Source organism: Cuculus canorus, chromosome 9 (genome assembly GCF_017976375.1).
Source record: "Cuculus canorus isolate bCucCan1 chromosome 9, bCucCan1.pri, whole genome shotgun sequence".
NCBI lineage: Eukaryota > Metazoa > Chordata > Aves > Cuculiformes > Cuculidae > Cuculus > Cuculus canorus.
The window spans coordinates 20660925-20678734 of NC_071409.1; the positions used below are offsets into that span (position 1 = coordinate 20660925).

Here is a 17810-nt window from a genome sequence, read left to right on the forward strand (position 1 = left end):
AGGGGAAGCAATTTGGGACGGGAATAAAAATTCTCCAAGTCAGTCATGAAAATGTCAAGCTTACCCTTATCTTCTGAGTGGGTCCAGGAGACGATTGCACTTATAGTTATGGCGAATGCCATCTAGAGGAACGATGCCATCTTAACTCCCACAGCGCTTCATCAACCAAAACACACAGTACATCCTCCAAACATCCAGTGGAAAGGGATGCGCAAGAGAAACTGCACAGACTGCTCCAAGAGATTTATAAACAAATTATTAATGGTCACTTAATATTAGCTTGGAGTTACCTGTATTTCTGAACAGATGAATACTCCCCTGCCTCTTCCATTTAAAAAGAATTTCAGTTCCAGAGTACAGAAAGTTTTAACATTAAGGCATACATACAGCTATGTTGTTTGCTTTCATTTAATAAAGATCAATTTACTCAAATACATGGAATGTTGGCACAAAACTAAAGCTCTTGTGGAACAGCTACCAATCATACACAAATATTCTGTGAGGTCCTCTTGACTTGCATTTCTCCGATAGATACACCACAAAATGGCTTTAATAATACAAACCAAATGCTGGATCAAATCTCTAAATAATAAGTAGCAGTTAAAGTAAATGGTTTGCTTTATTTGTAAATTATGTACAGAATACATTTTTTTTTTTTAATTATGATGGAGCAGGAGAAAGAAAACAGCCCTGATTTCCAAATAGCGCTGCTTCCTTCACCTGCTGGAGATGACACCTTTCTCTGAACCAGATGTACAAAACCAGTTTGGATTTCCTCAGTTGCTGGCACAGTCTGGAGAAAGAGAACGCTGCAGCCACATTCAGCACTACCAGCTTTTTATATTTTCAGCAAAATGCTTCTGCTAAAACTAGTTTTCTTAGGAAAGTCTTCACAATCTTTTGAAAATAAAATCAAGAAAGATATCAGGAAAGTTGTGGGCTAAGGAGGGCTTTATCTAACCAGCTATAAATGAGTATAACTAGGAATAATCCGAGGTTTGGTCATTCAACTTTTACCTGGTTTACAAAAGCAAGTTTGAGAAGCTAAACTAATTGACCAGTTATGCAAGTACCAGAAAATGATGTTTCTCAGTGTGTTTGAGGACGATCTGGGCAATCTATCAATCAATAGAAAACTTGTCAGATTGATAAAACTTCTGTCAATGGATATTAATGATTAACATGGTACCAAGTAATCAAGTTAATGGTTAAAAAAATGAAGGAACTAGATATAAAACTGTTTGGTAAGGTGTGTATTTCAGCAAACAAAGATGCTACTGTACGGTCTATGTTTTGGTGATCAGCCAACAAAGAAAATCCAACCATTTGCACATACTTAGTCCCAAAACCACAGTGAGTTATGATTTTTCATGTGAAGGCCTACTTTCGGTATCCTCCTCCTCCTCTTCCTCTTCACAATCCCCTTCATCTGTCTGCTGTTCCAGTTCCTCTTTTGTGATCATTTCAAAGTCGTTTCCATTTCCACTACTGTGCTGGGACCTGTCGTCTTCACGCCTGTCACTGTCAGTGTCTGAATGTCGCTCTCCTCCCGAGCCGTCTGTTCCCAAGTTCCTTGTTGCTTCTGTTTTCCCATTGTCTTCCTCCTTCTTCTCACTGTCTGATTTCTCCTCACTGTCATATTTTTGCTGCTTTTTGGATTCTGACTTTTCCTCTTTCTTTAAGTCTGCTTTTGGTCCTTTGTATTCATGTGTGTACAGGGGCCGGAAGGAGTCAATGAATCCCACGTCTGCTGTAAGATTCGGTAGGAACCAGAAGTGATGCCTTCCTCCAGTGATGAGCCAGATGATAAGGAAAAGGATGCAGCGAGCTGTACAGAAAAGGGAAAGGTTTTTTTTTTTTATTGTGAACATCCATACCATACAACTGGGGTGTAGGAGACACCCACTGCTAACAGCCACCTTGAGGCAGGGACAGGGGCAACCTCGGGAGAAGATCATAGAATCATAGAATAGTTTGGGTTGGAAGGGATCTTAAAGATCATCCAGTTCCAACCCCCCTGCCATGGGCAGGGATATCCCACTGGCTCAGGCTGCCCAAGGCCCATCCAACCTGGCCTTGAACACTGCAGGGATGGGGCAGCCACAGCTTCCCTGGGCAACCTGTGCCAGTGCCTCACCACTCTCATGGTGAAGAAATTCTTCCTAATGTCTATCTAAATCTGCCTCTCTCCAGTTTATACCCATTGCCCCATGTCCTATCACCATAAGCCTTTAAGATCTCTCCTCCTGCCGCAGCACTGTGGAATGGTTTGTTCTCATGTCTTCTCCACCCCACTAAACTCACTTCTTATCTGTGATTCGGCTTCTTATCCCTTCTGGTAAAGAAATGCAAGGGCTTTAAAATCCCGGGTACACCAGTCTCACTGCTGAATCAGTTCTTATAGACAGGTCTGGGCTTTGTTTTGCCTTTTTGTTTTTAAGCTGAGGCAGCACAGACATCTCCACTCCAAACATAAGCAGTGACACCAGCCCCAGCCTTTCCTTCTGCGGCCCAGCTCTGACACCCGGTGGCCAGGAGGGAAATACAGGCACATCCTCAGCCTGCCCAGAGCTACCCACAGCCTACGGGTCACCAGACAGTCCCACTTCTTGGACCACACTTAAGCAGCCTGTGTTTCTGCTCTTTCAGACTTCCCCTGCTGATAAAGCAAAGAAGGTCAGCACTTACCAACGGCAAGAAGGAGAATACTGGCGACAAAACAGCCGGCGCCCACGCTGAGGTAATAAACACCAACGCGCATTTCTGCTGGCCAGAGCGGGAACAATGTGGCAGCTATCACAGCAATCACTGAACAGAAAGATAAGAAGAAAGGCATGAGAAGCACGATGAGTTTTCCCTGGTGCGTGTACAGAGGTTCTAGGCTTACCAGTTACTCAAGGTACTGGCTTAACACGGTATGAGTACCCTAGACCTTGACCGAAACCATTGCTCCCGTTTTCATTTTGGGTAAAGAGATGCCACCATCAGTAATTCTGAGTCGCTGTGCATGATAACAGAGCAATGACAGCGCCTCAGAGGGGAGAGCATGGCAAACAGGGGAGCAGGAGGCTGCCTAGAACCAGTGCAGCAGAGGACACAGGCACAGGGAGCTGGCTGAGCATCATAGTGGCCCCAAGGGCAGCCCAAAGGCCGGAATATGGCCCCAAGTGACAACATGGATTCTCAGGAAAGGTGGTTCTCTTAAGGTGAGGAAGCAGGTGTTAGACCAGCAGTACAATGATCTGTTGGCCCACTGGTGTCACTTAACATCAATACTAATTTTTAGATTTTTATATTTAAATTAATATACATGATTGGGCTTATTCCACACAAACACAACTTCTCAGGTCAGAAAGGCATCATTCACAGTTTAAAATAATTCCTTTAACACTTTACACATTTTTACATAACCCACGTTTGCTTATTAGGAGTCTCCCTTGTTAGCTTAAAGCAAAAGAAATAAACAGTTTGCAAACTTGTGGAGGTTCAGCCATTTCCTAAAGCATGTTTCAGCTTTTTCTTTTTATCACATGTAGCCCCCTGCACCCCGAAATCAGAATTCAGATACCATGACTGGTATGAAATCATGCTGAAACTGAAGAGCAAGCCTTTATCCAGGAAAAAGGCACACGCTCCAAGGAGAGACAGTCCCGTTGATGCTCTGCCTACAATTAGGATGTGCTCACCAGTATCTGCTCTTACTCACCAAGCACAAGTCCCATGGCAAAAGTTTTAAAGTGAACGGGGTCATAGATCCACACATACACCTACAACAGAAACAATCTGGTTTACACTAGGAAAGGAAGCTCCGATAATTGATTTGCTGTATTCCCTCATCCCAGAGCTGCTGCCATGCTGCAACACTTGCTGCTGAACAAGTAGTCCTGCGGTCAGTGCCGCACCAGGGTGGAGGAGCAGGGCAAGGGGCAGTATTAGAGGAAGGGTTGTGCTTTGAACAGGACTTGAAAACGGTTTCTGCCAGTGAGAGAGGTGCAAAAAGAGACAGAAAGCCAGCACGCTGCAGGCCTGATGGTGCTTTGAGCCTTGGGGCAGGAGGCCTAAGGACACTGTGCTGCAGGCAGGACACGATGAGGAGCCAGGCAGGGCACTGCCAGTGATTCCATGGCAAAGCAACAGCTGAAACGCTCAGTTCAGCTCGCCCCATCCGATGGCCTCAGGCAAATATAACTGCACCCTCTGCTCCACAGCGCTGTAATCTAAGCCTCTATGCTTACAACACTCTACCGAATGTCTGTGCAAGAACTGTGGATCCATTTGAACCAGATTTGCTCAGCCACTGGTGTCAGCCTTTCTCAAGTTACTGTCCTACATTTGTCTCCCTCTAACTTCCTTGCGAATATCTAAATATCTGACGTTTCAAGATCAGTCATCACTTGCAGAAGTCCATGAATGTAACCCATTTTCTGACAACAATGCACTGACACTAAAGGTTAGTACCCATAAACCATACCTCATTGCCATCCAAGAAAACTTGGTCTTCATGTGGCTCAAGTTTAAATTTCCTCTTAGTTTCCTTTTTCTTGGGTGTTCCTGGGGTCTCATCCTGAGGACAAACACAAATGATATATATTTAAAAAACTAAAAATTAAGAGGGTTTTAATTTCTAGTATTTTAACCTACTGAGTCTGGTAACTTTTCAGAAACTTAAAAAAAAAAAAAAAAAAGTGTGAGCGTGATCCTAAGTAAAGATGCTTTATTTCCTCCTGCTCTCATTTGTTACCAACTGGGTACCTCAAAAATAAAGGAAAATTGTAAGGAGAGTGAAATTTTAATCTTCGTTAGTGTCTAAGGACTAGACTACAACTTTAGGATGACATTATGTCTTCAAATGCATAGCAACGCTTTGCTGATATTACCAGAAAGTCTGCACAAAGATCAAGAACAGGGTACGGCGCTTCATAACCACCAACTTTATTACAGTAGTTGAGTATCTTGTTGTCACATTTACCACATGGGCATCCTTTCAGAGTCCATTTTTATCTCCTTATTCTCCTCAATCTCTTTTTTTGGATCTTGTGCTTCCTCTTCCCTATCTGCTGTTACTCTTTGCTCATTTCTTTCCTTGAAATTAACTTCCTAATTGTTGTCCTCTGCTGTTCAAGTTACTACCCAGGGGCTTATATAATCCACTATAATATCAGTTCAATAAATAATGATTGATTTAAAAATTAACATTACATTTAATAATGTAGACAGGGAATTGGAGGAGTTCATAACTTTCATCATCAGCATTTTAGAGTACCTCAAGAGTTAGGTAATCTTATACTGGCTTCTACATTTAAACTGCCAGCAAGATTCTTTTGCTTATTATTCTTTTATTAGCCACATAGCTTTCTTCTGAGATCCAGATCCCTCTCTGTAAACAGACTGTAACTCTCACAAAATGTGCCATTGTTTCACTTAGGAGCATCTGAATTGGAATAACTTCTGAGCACTGTCCTACTAACTCTCACGGCATTCACAGCAGCGTACCCAACACAAAAAACACACCCCCTCCTCAAGTTTCTCCTGCAGATTCCTAACATTTATTTAATTTAGGGATTCTGTTCTGCTAATAAAATAAACCAGGAATGCAAACATGAAAAAAAAAGCACATGAAAACTTGTACGGTATATAGGAGTCTGAACTTTAAAGAAAGTAAATCCGAAGTCTGTGAAAACGAGCTGTTGTGCAGATTAGTAATGGAGCTGTCAGACCCAACCCGACCCACTATTGCAGAGCTATTTACAAGCACCACATATCAAATATCACATTCCAAACATTCTTAGTACCAAACATTGCAAAACTGTTTTTGTTTCACATGTGCGGCTGCACTGGTTTGAGACGTCGGGTCCGATGCATATGTGTCACTCTATGCCAATGGCCACTTGCACAGAGCCTCACTGCCTGCTGCAGCCAGGAGGTGTGGTTCTTGATTAACTCAGTCCACATCGAGAGATAACGAGGTACACAAAGGCCAAATTGAAGCCTCTTTTTTGATCTAGATCAAAATCAGAACAACTCCAAAGTTAAAAAAAAAAAAAGTGGCAGCATATTTTAGAGATGAGAATAGGGGAAAAAAATTATGTCACATTTTAGAATAGCCAACTGTATTTTTATGCCAATGTAATCTTAACAATCAGTTCATGTATTCTCTCTTACAGGTTTGTCTCCTGTCTTACAGACATTACTTACCTTCTTACACTCCTCTTTGTCACCATCCTTTTTCTTTTCCTTTTCTTTCTCCTTCTTAGTTTTTTCATCTTTGCCACTTTCTTTCTTGCTCTTTTTCTCCTCCTCTTTCCCACTCTCAGCCTTTCCTTTTTCCTTTTCTTTCTTTGTATCCTTGTCAGGTTTCATTTTCATCACTTTCAACGCCCGATGAAAGAACTGTTTTTTCAGCAGTCTTACAATGAAAACAGTTACACAGTACATTTAAATGTGGCCATGATAATAACATTTACACTCAATTATGTTATTAAATACCATTCTAGATTATCAATCTAACATAATCACTAATAGCATGAATGAGAGACAGAGGTCACCGCCATCTGCTCTATTTACAACTAAACACACCAGACCTAATTATCTCGTGTCTCATCTCTTGCTCTGCTTTTTTTTTCATCTGTTCAAAACTGGGTACAAAACATACTCTTCTCTGCATTTTGCATAGATATAAATGAATACACAAGAGGTAGGGTGTTGTAAGCCAAAATTTGATTATTTTCCCCATTAATGCAAATCCAATCAATATTTATTTTCAAGTTCATGTCAATGTATGTCGCAGCAAAAATAAGAAAGTGGGCACGTAGCTTATCAAGTTCTTTGGTAAGTGGTGAACAGTTAATAAAATGAAACTGCAGTAGATATGCAAGCATTCCATTCGTGTCAGCTACAAACAACCCTTACAGCAAGTATATGTCCAGCAGGGCACCAGGGAGTAAGATTTGGTAATCTTAAGGTTGTCTCCAACAAGTAATGTCCTTGAAAGAAGCACAGCCAAACTCAGAATAGGAAGAGCACTACAGAATCCTGCTCTTCAGACTCAGAGGAAGCAGTGGGGTGTGAAATTCAAGCACCCACTCACACCAAAAATCCTCATCCAATATATCAAATCTATTTTATTTGTTGCTAATTTCTTTCATCTCTTGCTGCAGACCAAATCCTTATGCTAGGATTGCTCGTCCAGTTAGGAAAACTCACTAATGAGAGAGGTCATTCTACCAATTAAACTCGTGTGCATCCCAACTATCAAATAGATGTGTTGCGGGTATATAAAAACAACCTTCCTTCAGACAATTGTTGACATGGATTTTCTTTCTAGCAACAGCAAACCACTTGTTTGGGGAGAAACTACTTTTCTCCACAGCTGGAACATTGAGGGCCAGGTCCTGATCAGCCCACAGGACAGGTCTGGCCTGCAGGGCAGCTTTCACTTGCAGGAGCTGCCTCTGCCTATAGACAGGACTGTGCAAGACCTACTGCTTGGAGCACAGAACCACGGCATCAGTGCAGCCAACAGCCAGGTCCAGAAGCAGGACAGACCTCGACGTAACTAATGAAGTCCAGGCTCCTTGCCGACTCCAGCTTGTTTACCCCCTACTGATCTGCTGAACAAGGCATTATTGATGTAGCTTACTGGCAAACAAACCTCTCAAAAGAAAACTTAGGAACTTAGATCAATAAGTAGATGGTACCAGGAGACCTTATTTACTGGAGCAGCATTAGGAACTCAGTTCGAAACTTGTTTTAAACATGCAACTGATCGATGCAACCGGCACAGGATAAAGAAGCAGAATCTGCTATTTGTCCTTTGTTTCATAGAGCAGGGAAAACAACAATAGCTGCACCAAAAGTTGTAAAGTACTTATTTTTAATACGAGTAGGAGCCTAAGCAGCCTTTTACACCAAAGGGACTAGTTTTGTATTGATATTCCTCCACTCCTCCCAAAAGGCAAAGGAAGTAGACAGTGCTAATGTTCAAAACTCTGGAAACAACCAAAGGTGGCTTTAGCATTATTAGCAGTATAGAAGGGAGAAAGCAAACTGCAAACTGCAGACATGGTGTGGCACCAAACAGATCATCAGGGCATGGAATCATACTGGTGATAGAAACCAGTGCCAGAGAACAGAGGGTCAAAGTAAGTTTCTTTGGACACTACAAAGGCTTTCTTAACACTACTAGAGCAGTGGACTTAACCAACTGTTGTCTCATCTGATGCTTTCGTAACTAAAAAACAAACACACAGAATTCTACCTCAGTCCAAAGACTCTACAAGTGAAACTTTATTTTTGTGCTTGCATTAAACTTTCTTGAAGCCAGCCCAAGCATTCAAGGACAAACACAGAACTGGCCCTAACTCAGCCCTGGAATGGTGGAAAGAATCTCATGTTGGTGGATGGATATCCAAGACACGCCAGAGAAAAAAAGACTAAGTATTAGTCATATTCTTCATTTCTACACAGCTTTCACGGAGCTCTCCAAGTCAAGGCAGTCTCCTTAATCCTCTGTGCCTGCACCAAATGAGGTATAGTCAGATATGCCACTCATCTAAACAAAGCACTGAGCACACTAAGCAGCAGATGTTCCATTTGAGAGGCATAAACTGAACCGCAAAGTTCAGCTTCTGCCATGATGGTAAACTGCGGCAATGGAAAGCAGAAGTTTGAAAGCTCTAACTCTGCTGACTTAAAATAACTATCAAAGTTAGGAAAATTGTTTTGTTCTCCTTGCTGCCTCAAGCAGCATAATGAAAGCATGAGAAAGTTTTGACAACAAAGACAATGAAACGACATAGTTTCCATTTCTGGTGTGACACCCTCAAAGACAGTAACAAAACCAGAATCATTATTTTTATGTACAACAACAAATGTTTCAGAATACATGAAGCCTAAGAGAAACTGGTTCCTAAATAACTAAGACATCTTGATAACAATGCTCATTAATAAAACTGACGAATTAGGCTAGGTCATACCTGTTGCAGTAATCAACTACGGACTCTCGGGTAGTAAATAAAGCCTCTTCTCCTTTCTTTGCCCTTGCCCATTTGGAATCCAGGAGGCAATCCACAGCTTTTGATGCTAGACAGAAAAATAGAATTGAAAAGGCATTAAAATCAATGACATTTATTTTAACATCTAGTCCTTCAACCTAACCAACCAGTCAAGTCAGTTCTGGTGGTGTTCCACATCTCAATCTTTAAAGTAAGACCAGCCACTGTTCTGAAATACATCACACTCTTGACAGCTACACATCTTTAAATGACAGAGCAAAAAGGTTACCGTGCTTACTTCAGGCTGACAAGACAAATTTTACAGTTATCTAACACCTAGATACATTTTCAAAACCAAACTGTAAGATCTTTAGTTATTAGATAAAGCACTAATACTAAAACCAAAACAGCTAACCCCCCCAGTACAATGTTAGAAGAAGAAAGCATCATCCTTTGGTTAAAAGCAATCCTACCAATAAAATAATCAACACGGTGGCCCATCATGTTGGTGGATTTTGTTGGACAGTTGAAACGTAAGTATTTAGCAACAGCTTTCTCCTCTTTGAATGGCTCACCAACATCCTGCAACAGTAAAAGTGCAAAATTAATAGTTTTAAACACATGGAAAAGACACTAATTTGGGTTCAAAAAACAAATATTGCAAATTCCTCATTATTTTATGGCAATATATAGATAATAAATAAAATGTAAGAGATGTGAAAATAGGTCGAGTCATTTTTCCCAATAACTTCCTATCTGCATAAAGCAGAAAAGCAGGAATTCATAAGTTAGACGATCTAAAGGTAACGACTATGAACTCTAACAGCTCTGTAAAAAGAGCAAACTGAAGGAGGAACTAAGAGGAGTGTGCTGGGCACACAGAAAGCTGTTTAAGGCACACAAGCTTGGATGAAATAGTTGTGAAGCTGAGAGCAAGGAAAACAACAGAGAGGAATTGAGTATGTATGAAATGACAGCAATGTAGGCGCACTGACAGAATACAGAGTAGCTTGAAATTCATGCTAAAGAGAAAACCATGTTGGAAAGATGCTGAAAGGTTTGGCTACAAAACACCAGTATGGCTGCTTGACTACAGAGTGACTTGAACTTCAGAGTACTGCTGAGGAGATTCTTCCAGTCTAGAGACCAGGAACACATTTGGCATATTACGCCAATGCACGCAAACTTTCTCAAAGTTCCTTTCTGTATGAGTTCGTCACTAAAGCTTAATTCTCCAAGTCCCCTGGCTACTCGCAGATCAGCAACAGGCTAAAACCAGGACATCTTTTCAGACTGGCAGTACCTTTTCTGTACCTATTCTTCTCTTGCTAGCCGAAGAAACATTACAGAAGCCCCAAAATTAATTGAATTCTATATATTCGCATAAATCACCAAAGACTCTATTTAAAGACATAATGCTTTTAAAGGTCAATAATCATATACAACATCCATCACCGCTTTTCAGATACATAATATCACAAGCAGCACTGCTAAGTGGAAATACAAGATCAAATAGATATTGTTACACCAGAATAAAAACTTCAGATGGTGAGAGAGTTGTTAATTTTCAACAGTTTGTACAGCTGACTTTCAAAATCAACTGGTTAATGAATTATCCTTCCAGAGACAACTGTTGCTTTTCCTAACCAAGGACAATTTTAAATGGAATAATACAGACATAACGTACCCAAATGACCAAAAGCAATTCACAGCGTGTTAGTTCTGAGATTCCTGGGATCTTGTTAAAGTCTCAATTCTTCATAAGTATACAGAAATATGCCCTCACACTGACCAGTCAGACAGTTTCAGAAACGTGCCCAAGTTAAACCAGATAATACTAATAGTCCTCATACAGATTACAATAACTCCTTCTCCATGTTCAATCCTTTTTTTTTTTTTTTAAATGAAAATCTGTATAAAATGTCAGATAACTCAGGGAAAACTCTTCACTAACTGACAGTGCACGTACGCACATAATTTGTTCACTGTGGTCTGATGTGCCCTTACACGGTACAGCTGCACCAGTAACTGTAAATCACTGAGTTTGGTATCAAGCCAGACTTGGTTTAATAGCAACAAAATTATCTATAAAACATTTAGAGAAAACAAGCAAAGGTACAATCATAACTGGATGGCACACGGGCTAAGGTACCATGGAGACCAGTGACTACAGGCATCAATTGTGTTTCAAAATAATGCTTTTCTAGCGGTATTCGCTATCAACAAATCAAACTTGGAACAATTCCTCACAGGACAAACATTCTTCACAGCACAGACTGCACAACAGTCAGAGAAGCCACAGATACTCGCGTTCACGTTAATTCCTCTGCTAGGGCTTTTTTTCCTTCCTAAAATATTTACGACTCTGCTAGGTCACGGGATGCGCTACACAGGCCGTGGCTGGCACCAGGACTTTTTTTTTGATTGCCCCTCACTATCTACTGCTTTGTCCTTTCTGTGGGATGGTTTCATAATATCCCAAACAAAAAAGTTTCCCTGTGAGAGAGACTGCAACAATTTAACTGAGCTCATTCTGAAAAAGGTTCCCCTGCAATTTAATCCCCATTTTTCATCCCTTTATTTGCAGAGTCACGCTTTTGTTAAAATATTAAACCAGACAACTGACAGGAAAAAATATCCCATTTCATCATAAAGCAAAATCATCAAAAGCAGTGAAAACTTCTGTATCTAAAGCACAACTTTTTAAAGGTGCAGTTAACTGATCTTCATGTACAGCTGTAAAATCAGCCAAACTGCACACATTTAATCCTTATATATTTAGAAAAAGATCATACAAATGAATCAAAGGGTAGTTCTCAGTAAATTATAAAGCTTTAAAACAAATGACACAACCTTAAAAAACATATGAAAACTTTCCGATATTTAAAGTTTGCTTTTATAGAGAAGATTCAAGAAATATTTCAGGCAATATACTGGAATGGTCCAAGATGTCTTCTGCATTAAAAGTCTATCATTAAACTGGTCTCAATTAATAAAAACCAGGAGATTGTCAAACTTGTAAATAATTCTGTTCTAGATTTTTGTTCTAGACCTTTGCACCTACTTTTATTTTATATATTGAAAATGCATGTTGTCACTAGACAGCATGCAAAATTTAGCAATATATAAATTCTCCGATAATTTACAAATTCTACAAAAACGCCATTAAAAATAAAATCACGCCCAATTTCTTATTTATCTAGACAGAAGAACTCCATCTACAGGAAGACAGGAAAAGCAGTGCTTGGTCTACCTACTTACAAGAAGTGCACTGAAATGTTAAGATTTACAAGAAGCATTCTCAAGCATCCCTATCAAAATTCTGTCCTATAAGATTCACAAAGCGACACTGAGATTTTCAACCCAGGGACCTTCCAGACCCACTGAAGTGAAAGGAAGTCCTAATAAAAATTATCTTTTTGCCATTATCTGCCAAATCAAAGCATAGCACAGTGCATTCTTAACTTCCTTCAGTACACTTTGTAGTTCCCAGGCAATTCAACCTCCAGCTGGAACTGTAGCGGAAAAGAGGCCCGGATACATTAAAAATAAAAACATCTGAACTGAGCTATTAAAACTAGCGCAACTAGGAGCCTCCTGCTCCCTTTTATCTCTACCTAAGTATGACTTATTCAAGAGCTCTTACTCCTGGAACCCTTCAGTGGATGTCAAAAGGCCAGAGCACATCTGTCGTCTGAAACTTCACTCATTTTTATCCCTTTGCATCACAATTATGAGAAGACAGGCATGAATCAAGACACCGTGATTTCTTTCCACTACACTGTAATGTAAACAAGGCTTCTGGAAAATCAGAAGAGAGTAAATTATGACTATTGCTAACAAGACAAGCTATACTAGCTGCAGATAAACACATGACAAGGATTTATACTCCTCTCCTTTCAAGGGGTCACCAAAATTCTTTGTTTTCAATAAAATATCTATCAATAAAATGAATTTATTTCCTTGCTCTTATATCCGAGAGCTTACATTTTCAGAACATTATCCCTCACAGAAGACTTCTGAAGCCCAATAGCTTATGCAGCCTTCAGATAAGGAAAAGACGACAGTTAAGCACATTTGTCAGGTGCAGCCTGTTTCTCAAGCTGAGAGGCTATGTCAAAAATGACACTATGTCAACTCATGTTCCATTCCTCCCACTTCTCTTCATGTTATAAGGACACTAAAACTGTATTAGTTATCTTCTCTGAAGATGGGCTGAATTGCACGATTATCTTCTTCCTTTCCCTGTTGACTCTCAGGACCTTAGACATGGAGATGTTCTATGGCAGGGGAGTGGGTACTCCTCATCCATCCTGCTGAAACCTTTATGCTTTGTCTAAAATAAACCGAGACATAGTAGGACAGAGAAAAGGCAGACGAATTAGCACGACTCAATGGATCACTGGGGGGGGAGTGGGTAGGCGGCAAACACAGAGGGTCTTAACATTTGCTCTTAGGACTCCATCAGCAATTAATAAACACAAAATTGTCCACCTCTTCCACTGATGACCAGTACATGGATTGCCTGAGGTCTCCTAAAGGAAACTGTAGCAGAGCCATGCAGAGAAACCAGTTCTTCCAGATTGCTGTGGCTGTGTGCTAGCCACAGAAAAGGGCATCAATTCTTTTCTGTAAGGAAAACTTAACAGACTTTTTTTTTTTGTCTTATACACATCCTATAAAAATAGAAGTACTTGTTTTCTTCCTCCTTTCTTTTCAGCCATCACTAATTTACTTGAGCAAAAGCTGTAAACATACAGAGTTCTAAAGCATGTCATAGGAGCAATGTACAGTACTTTGAAGCCAAAACGTGCCAGCTGCAGTCCTCTTATAAGCCTAGGCCAGCTGTTTCAACTTTTTCCCTTCCCACCTCCAAAAATGTAACTCAGATTTTCAAAAGACAGCAATTCTTGTTTTAATGACAAATGGGGCTGCCTTTTAATTCCCTTTCTTCTGTGTTTTTTCTCCCCCTTCAATCTTTGTTTCTTTCTCCTCTATCACCTAATTCCACTCGCATTCAAAGACATTATTTAGACATCCTCCTTTGTTATCATCTCGCTCAACTTTACTAGAATTTATGAGAAAACAAATAAGCAAGCTCGATTAAAATCTGCGTTACTGAGAAACGGTTGCATTGCCATTTCTAAAGATCCTTTCTGCACTCATTCACAAAAACTGTAGCACAGGAAGCAGCAATGCAGTTGTTGCACATTTTCCTTTCAGCAGATTCCAAATCAAGACACAACAGAACTGTAGGCTGGAACAGTTAATATTGATTAGCAGATGTCCTTCATCAGGAGAATTTAAAAGCTTGAATCCAGTGACTCAAGAGAAAAAAAGTCAACAAGGAAGGTACGTGTCATTCATGGCATGTACACACACTGATGCCACCTCAGCCATCTATTTGCAGTGAGACATTTGCCTAAGAACTGTTTTCTGTATTTATAAGAGCAGTACTATACGCATTAACACTTTTAGAGCAGAGGACGCAGCACTAAGGTGCTTTGCAAGTGCCATTAATCAGAACAAAAAGATAAACAAAACTTCACATGGGCAGACTAGAACCGTGCAAAATGGAATCCAGCCAATGTAATTAAAACTTAATGCCTACTTAACAGTCAGATTGCAGACCTGCCAACAAAGTGCCACGTGTTACCCAGCTGAATGCTTGTCAAAGCAACCAACTCTGAAGATCTTGTGTTTAAGAGAATTATTTCAAGGATACGTACGGAAGCGTATTTTTCTTCCAAGAGACGCAATAGCTTTGATCAAGTTGCTGGAGTAACAGGCATCCTCCATCTTTTGAGACGTATCTGTCTAAAGGAAAACTATTCAACTAGTCATTAGATAACCACTGTTGTTTTTCCTTTAGCAAGGAATTTTTTCTGTTTTTCCTTTGCATACAGCAAGCATTCTGGATTTCAGCAATTTGAATCATGTGGCTCAAGCAAGCTGCTTCCCGCAGACCAGTCTCTTTTCACAACTGCATGTCCACATTAATTACAGTTAGATTACCACCAGGAATGACGCTTTGAAAACCTTACCTCTAAAATGTCTTTATTCGAGCTTCTGAATTAAAGATTTCTGCAACTTCCATAACTTTACTGTTGCAGCCAGAGAAAGAGGCTAAGCTATGCAATACAGATTAGGAAATGTGTCTTGTTCATGAAAACAAATACATCCTTCCTCCTCTTAGGACTCCCAACGGAAAACATGGAAAGTTGTCAGAACTCTTAAACTGTTTATCAAGGCTTTTTCATGCCTCATCTCATGTACAATTAGTTGACCTAACTACCATAATTCTAACCCTGATGCGAGATACAAAATCCTATGAAAAAACACTCAGAACCCAACTTCTCTTTGCAGTATTTGTAACCGAACTCTACTACATCTGTCTCTTCCACAGCTAAACACACCTGCTCCTGCCAAGAACCTTACTGCTCTCAAGAAACACAGCTCTGCTTAATGACAGTGGGATACTCAAACATCAGACTTGCATACAGTATAGTAAAGTCTACTAAGGGGTACACATCACCCTACAATAAGCACACACTTCTAAAGCACTTGAAACGCCTACAAATAAGTGTCTCACACTTCATTTTAAAGATGGAACTTACAGCATTATCCTGAAACATGACAACTGTACTATAACTATGCCAATGAAGTTCAAAAACCTTGAAACCCCCCCCCCCCCCCAAAATGAAGCACCATGAAAAAAACACGTGTTTTATTCACTGACCAATTAAGAACACCCTCTGAGCATTCAACAGTCATCTTTGTTCACCGTTTCCTCTTCCCGTTGTTGCTGACATCCACTGACAAACTACTAAGACGCAATACTGGTTTATCGTGTAATTACATCACAAACTTAAGCCACATCTTAAACCTTAAGGGTTAACATCCAGACATTGATTTCATTCCTGACAATGCGGGAAACACTTCTACTGCTAACAGGCTGGAAATTAAGCATGTGCTTAAGTGCTGGCAAGACCACAGCCTTGGGTACAATACAGAACATTAACCACACATTTAATTTGGTTTTGATGGATGCTTTATTGAGCTATTGTCGTCCTTGGTAAGGGACGGTCTGTGATGATTATGCAGAGAGAGTAATTCTATAATGTTTTACGATAACTCATTGAATGCCTGGGATTGATAAGGCTTGCTTAACAAGACTCTGATTAATTATTACTCTTTGTGTCTGTCCAAAATAATTTAAATTAAAGGTAAAAAAAGAAACCATTACAGTACAGGCACATCTCCATCTTCTTGGGGGAAGGGAAAGTGGGCCAGAAAGGGAAGAGAAAGGAGAGAGGGCAACCAAGCAGAAGGATGACAGATGAAGTGCACACTGTTGAATGGCTCTATGATTTCTTTTATGAATATTATCTCCACTTAGCATAAAGCAATAAATTCCAAACAAACACTATTGAGGCTTAGCGTTAATAATACATAACAGTAACAGGCATTAGAGCAGCTGACATTGTAACTATGCCCAAAACATCCATTATAAACTCTGTCAAACTCCCTGCTGAAGTTACATATTGAGAAGTCCGGTCCAGGTAAAAGAAAACAGGCTTCATTTTGCCTTTTTAAGGAACACCACGTCCTTATCACTACATTTTAACGCGATCTCAAAGCTGATTAGTCTATTTTTAGACGCTGTTGTTTATTTACATTCCCTAACCCCCAATTTCCTTTCCTCCCCGTCTCCCTTCCCGGCCGGGGCACGTTCGTTCCCGAGGCGCTTTCACCGTGCCTGTGGCTCAGAGAGGGCGGGTTCGGGCTCCGGGCTGCTCGCCCCGTTACAGCGCGGCGAACCCCACTGGTTCGCGGCGATCGAACAGCCCCAAACACCCCCTCCGGGCAGAGCCCCGCGGCCTCGGCCCCTCTGCGGGATTCGGGGACGCTCGATAGAAAATCCTGAGGAAAAGCAGCTCCGCCGGGGCCTGCCCGGAGCCGCGGCGGGCTCCCGCCGCTAGCCCGCAATGGAGCAGCGGAAGCCGCGGGAAGCCGCTGCGAGGGGCAGGCCGGGCGGCCCCCGGGGCTGGACAGGGGACGCGAAGGGAGAGCCTGGGCTACCTGTACGCGCTTCCTGTGCCGCCGCCGCTCCGCCATGTTGTCCCCGTCTGCTGGGGCCGTGACGTGGGCGGCGGCGGCGGCAGCGGCAGCGGCGGCGGCGGGGGAGGCCTCGCGAGAGGCGGCGTGAGCGCGCGCGGGCGGGGCCACAATGGCCACGCCCCATTAGCCAACCAGACACACCCTCAGCCAATCAGCACCGCTTCTCAGCCCTTCGGCCCCGCCCCCTCAACGAATCAGCACCGCTCTTCAGCCCTTTAGCCCCGCCTCCAACCGATAGACCACGCCCCAAGACAAACAACCACGCCCCATCTTTTCAGCCACGCCCCCGCCAGCCAGCCACGCCCCCAAGAGTAAGCCCCGCCCCTTCAGCTGCAAGCACAACCCCTTCAGTCACAAGCCCCGCCCTCCAGCCCCGCCTCAGCCGCCTCCGCCCCCCCCCCCCCAGCCCTTCAACTATAAACAGTTCCGCCTTGTCCTATCCCTCCACTCGCTGATCAATTGCTCAGCTGTCGCGTAGCCCCTTCAGCGCTGGAAGCTGCTCTAAGGTCTCCTCGGAGCCTTCTCTTCTCCAGGCTGAACACACCCCACTCTCTCAGCCTGTCCTCGTACAGGATGTGCTCCAGCTCTTGCATCATTTTCGTGGCCTTCCTCTTGACTCACTCCCAACAGGTCCACGTCCTTCCTGTGCTGAGGACTCCAGAGCTGAATGCAGGTCTGCGGGAGAGGTCTCACCAG

General features: G+C 41.9%; 1 protein-coding gene across 1 annotated transcript; it reads right to left on the reverse strand.

Annotated features, from left to right (window-relative positions):
* Positions 1 to 394: 394 nt before the first annotated feature.
* Positions 395 to 17228, reverse strand: SEC62 (SEC62 homolog, preprotein translocation factor). Its single transcript, XM_054074520.1, has 8 exons — positions 17076 to 17228; positions 9467 to 9575; positions 8976 to 9081; positions 6196 to 6406; positions 4472 to 4564; positions 3707 to 3767; positions 2689 to 2808; positions 395 to 1828 (listed from the first exon to the last, which is right to left on the reverse strand). Exons 1-8 carry the CDS (start codon positions 17109 to 17111, stop codon positions 1359 to 1361), a joined length of 1206 nt encoding a protein of 401 aa, XP_053930495.1. The 5' UTR covers positions 17112 to 17228; the 3' UTR covers positions 395 to 1358.
* Between the last annotated feature and the right edge of the window lie 582 nt (positions 17229 to 17810).

Excerpts from the sequence above, each read along its gene's own strand:
- SEC62 (XM_054074520.1), bottom strand. The coding sequence starts at position 17,111 with ATGGCGGAGCGGCGGCGGCACAGGAAGCGCGTACAG. Across the intron at positions 3,768-4,471 it reads TTTTCTTGGATGGCAATGAG|GTGTATGTGTGGATCTATGA; the intron begins GTATGGTTTATG and ends TTTCTGTTGTAG. Across the intron at positions 1,829-2,688 it reads TATTCTCCTTCTTGCCGTTG|CTCGCTGCATCCTTTTCCTT; the intron begins GTAAGTGCTGAC and ends TTTTCTGTACAG.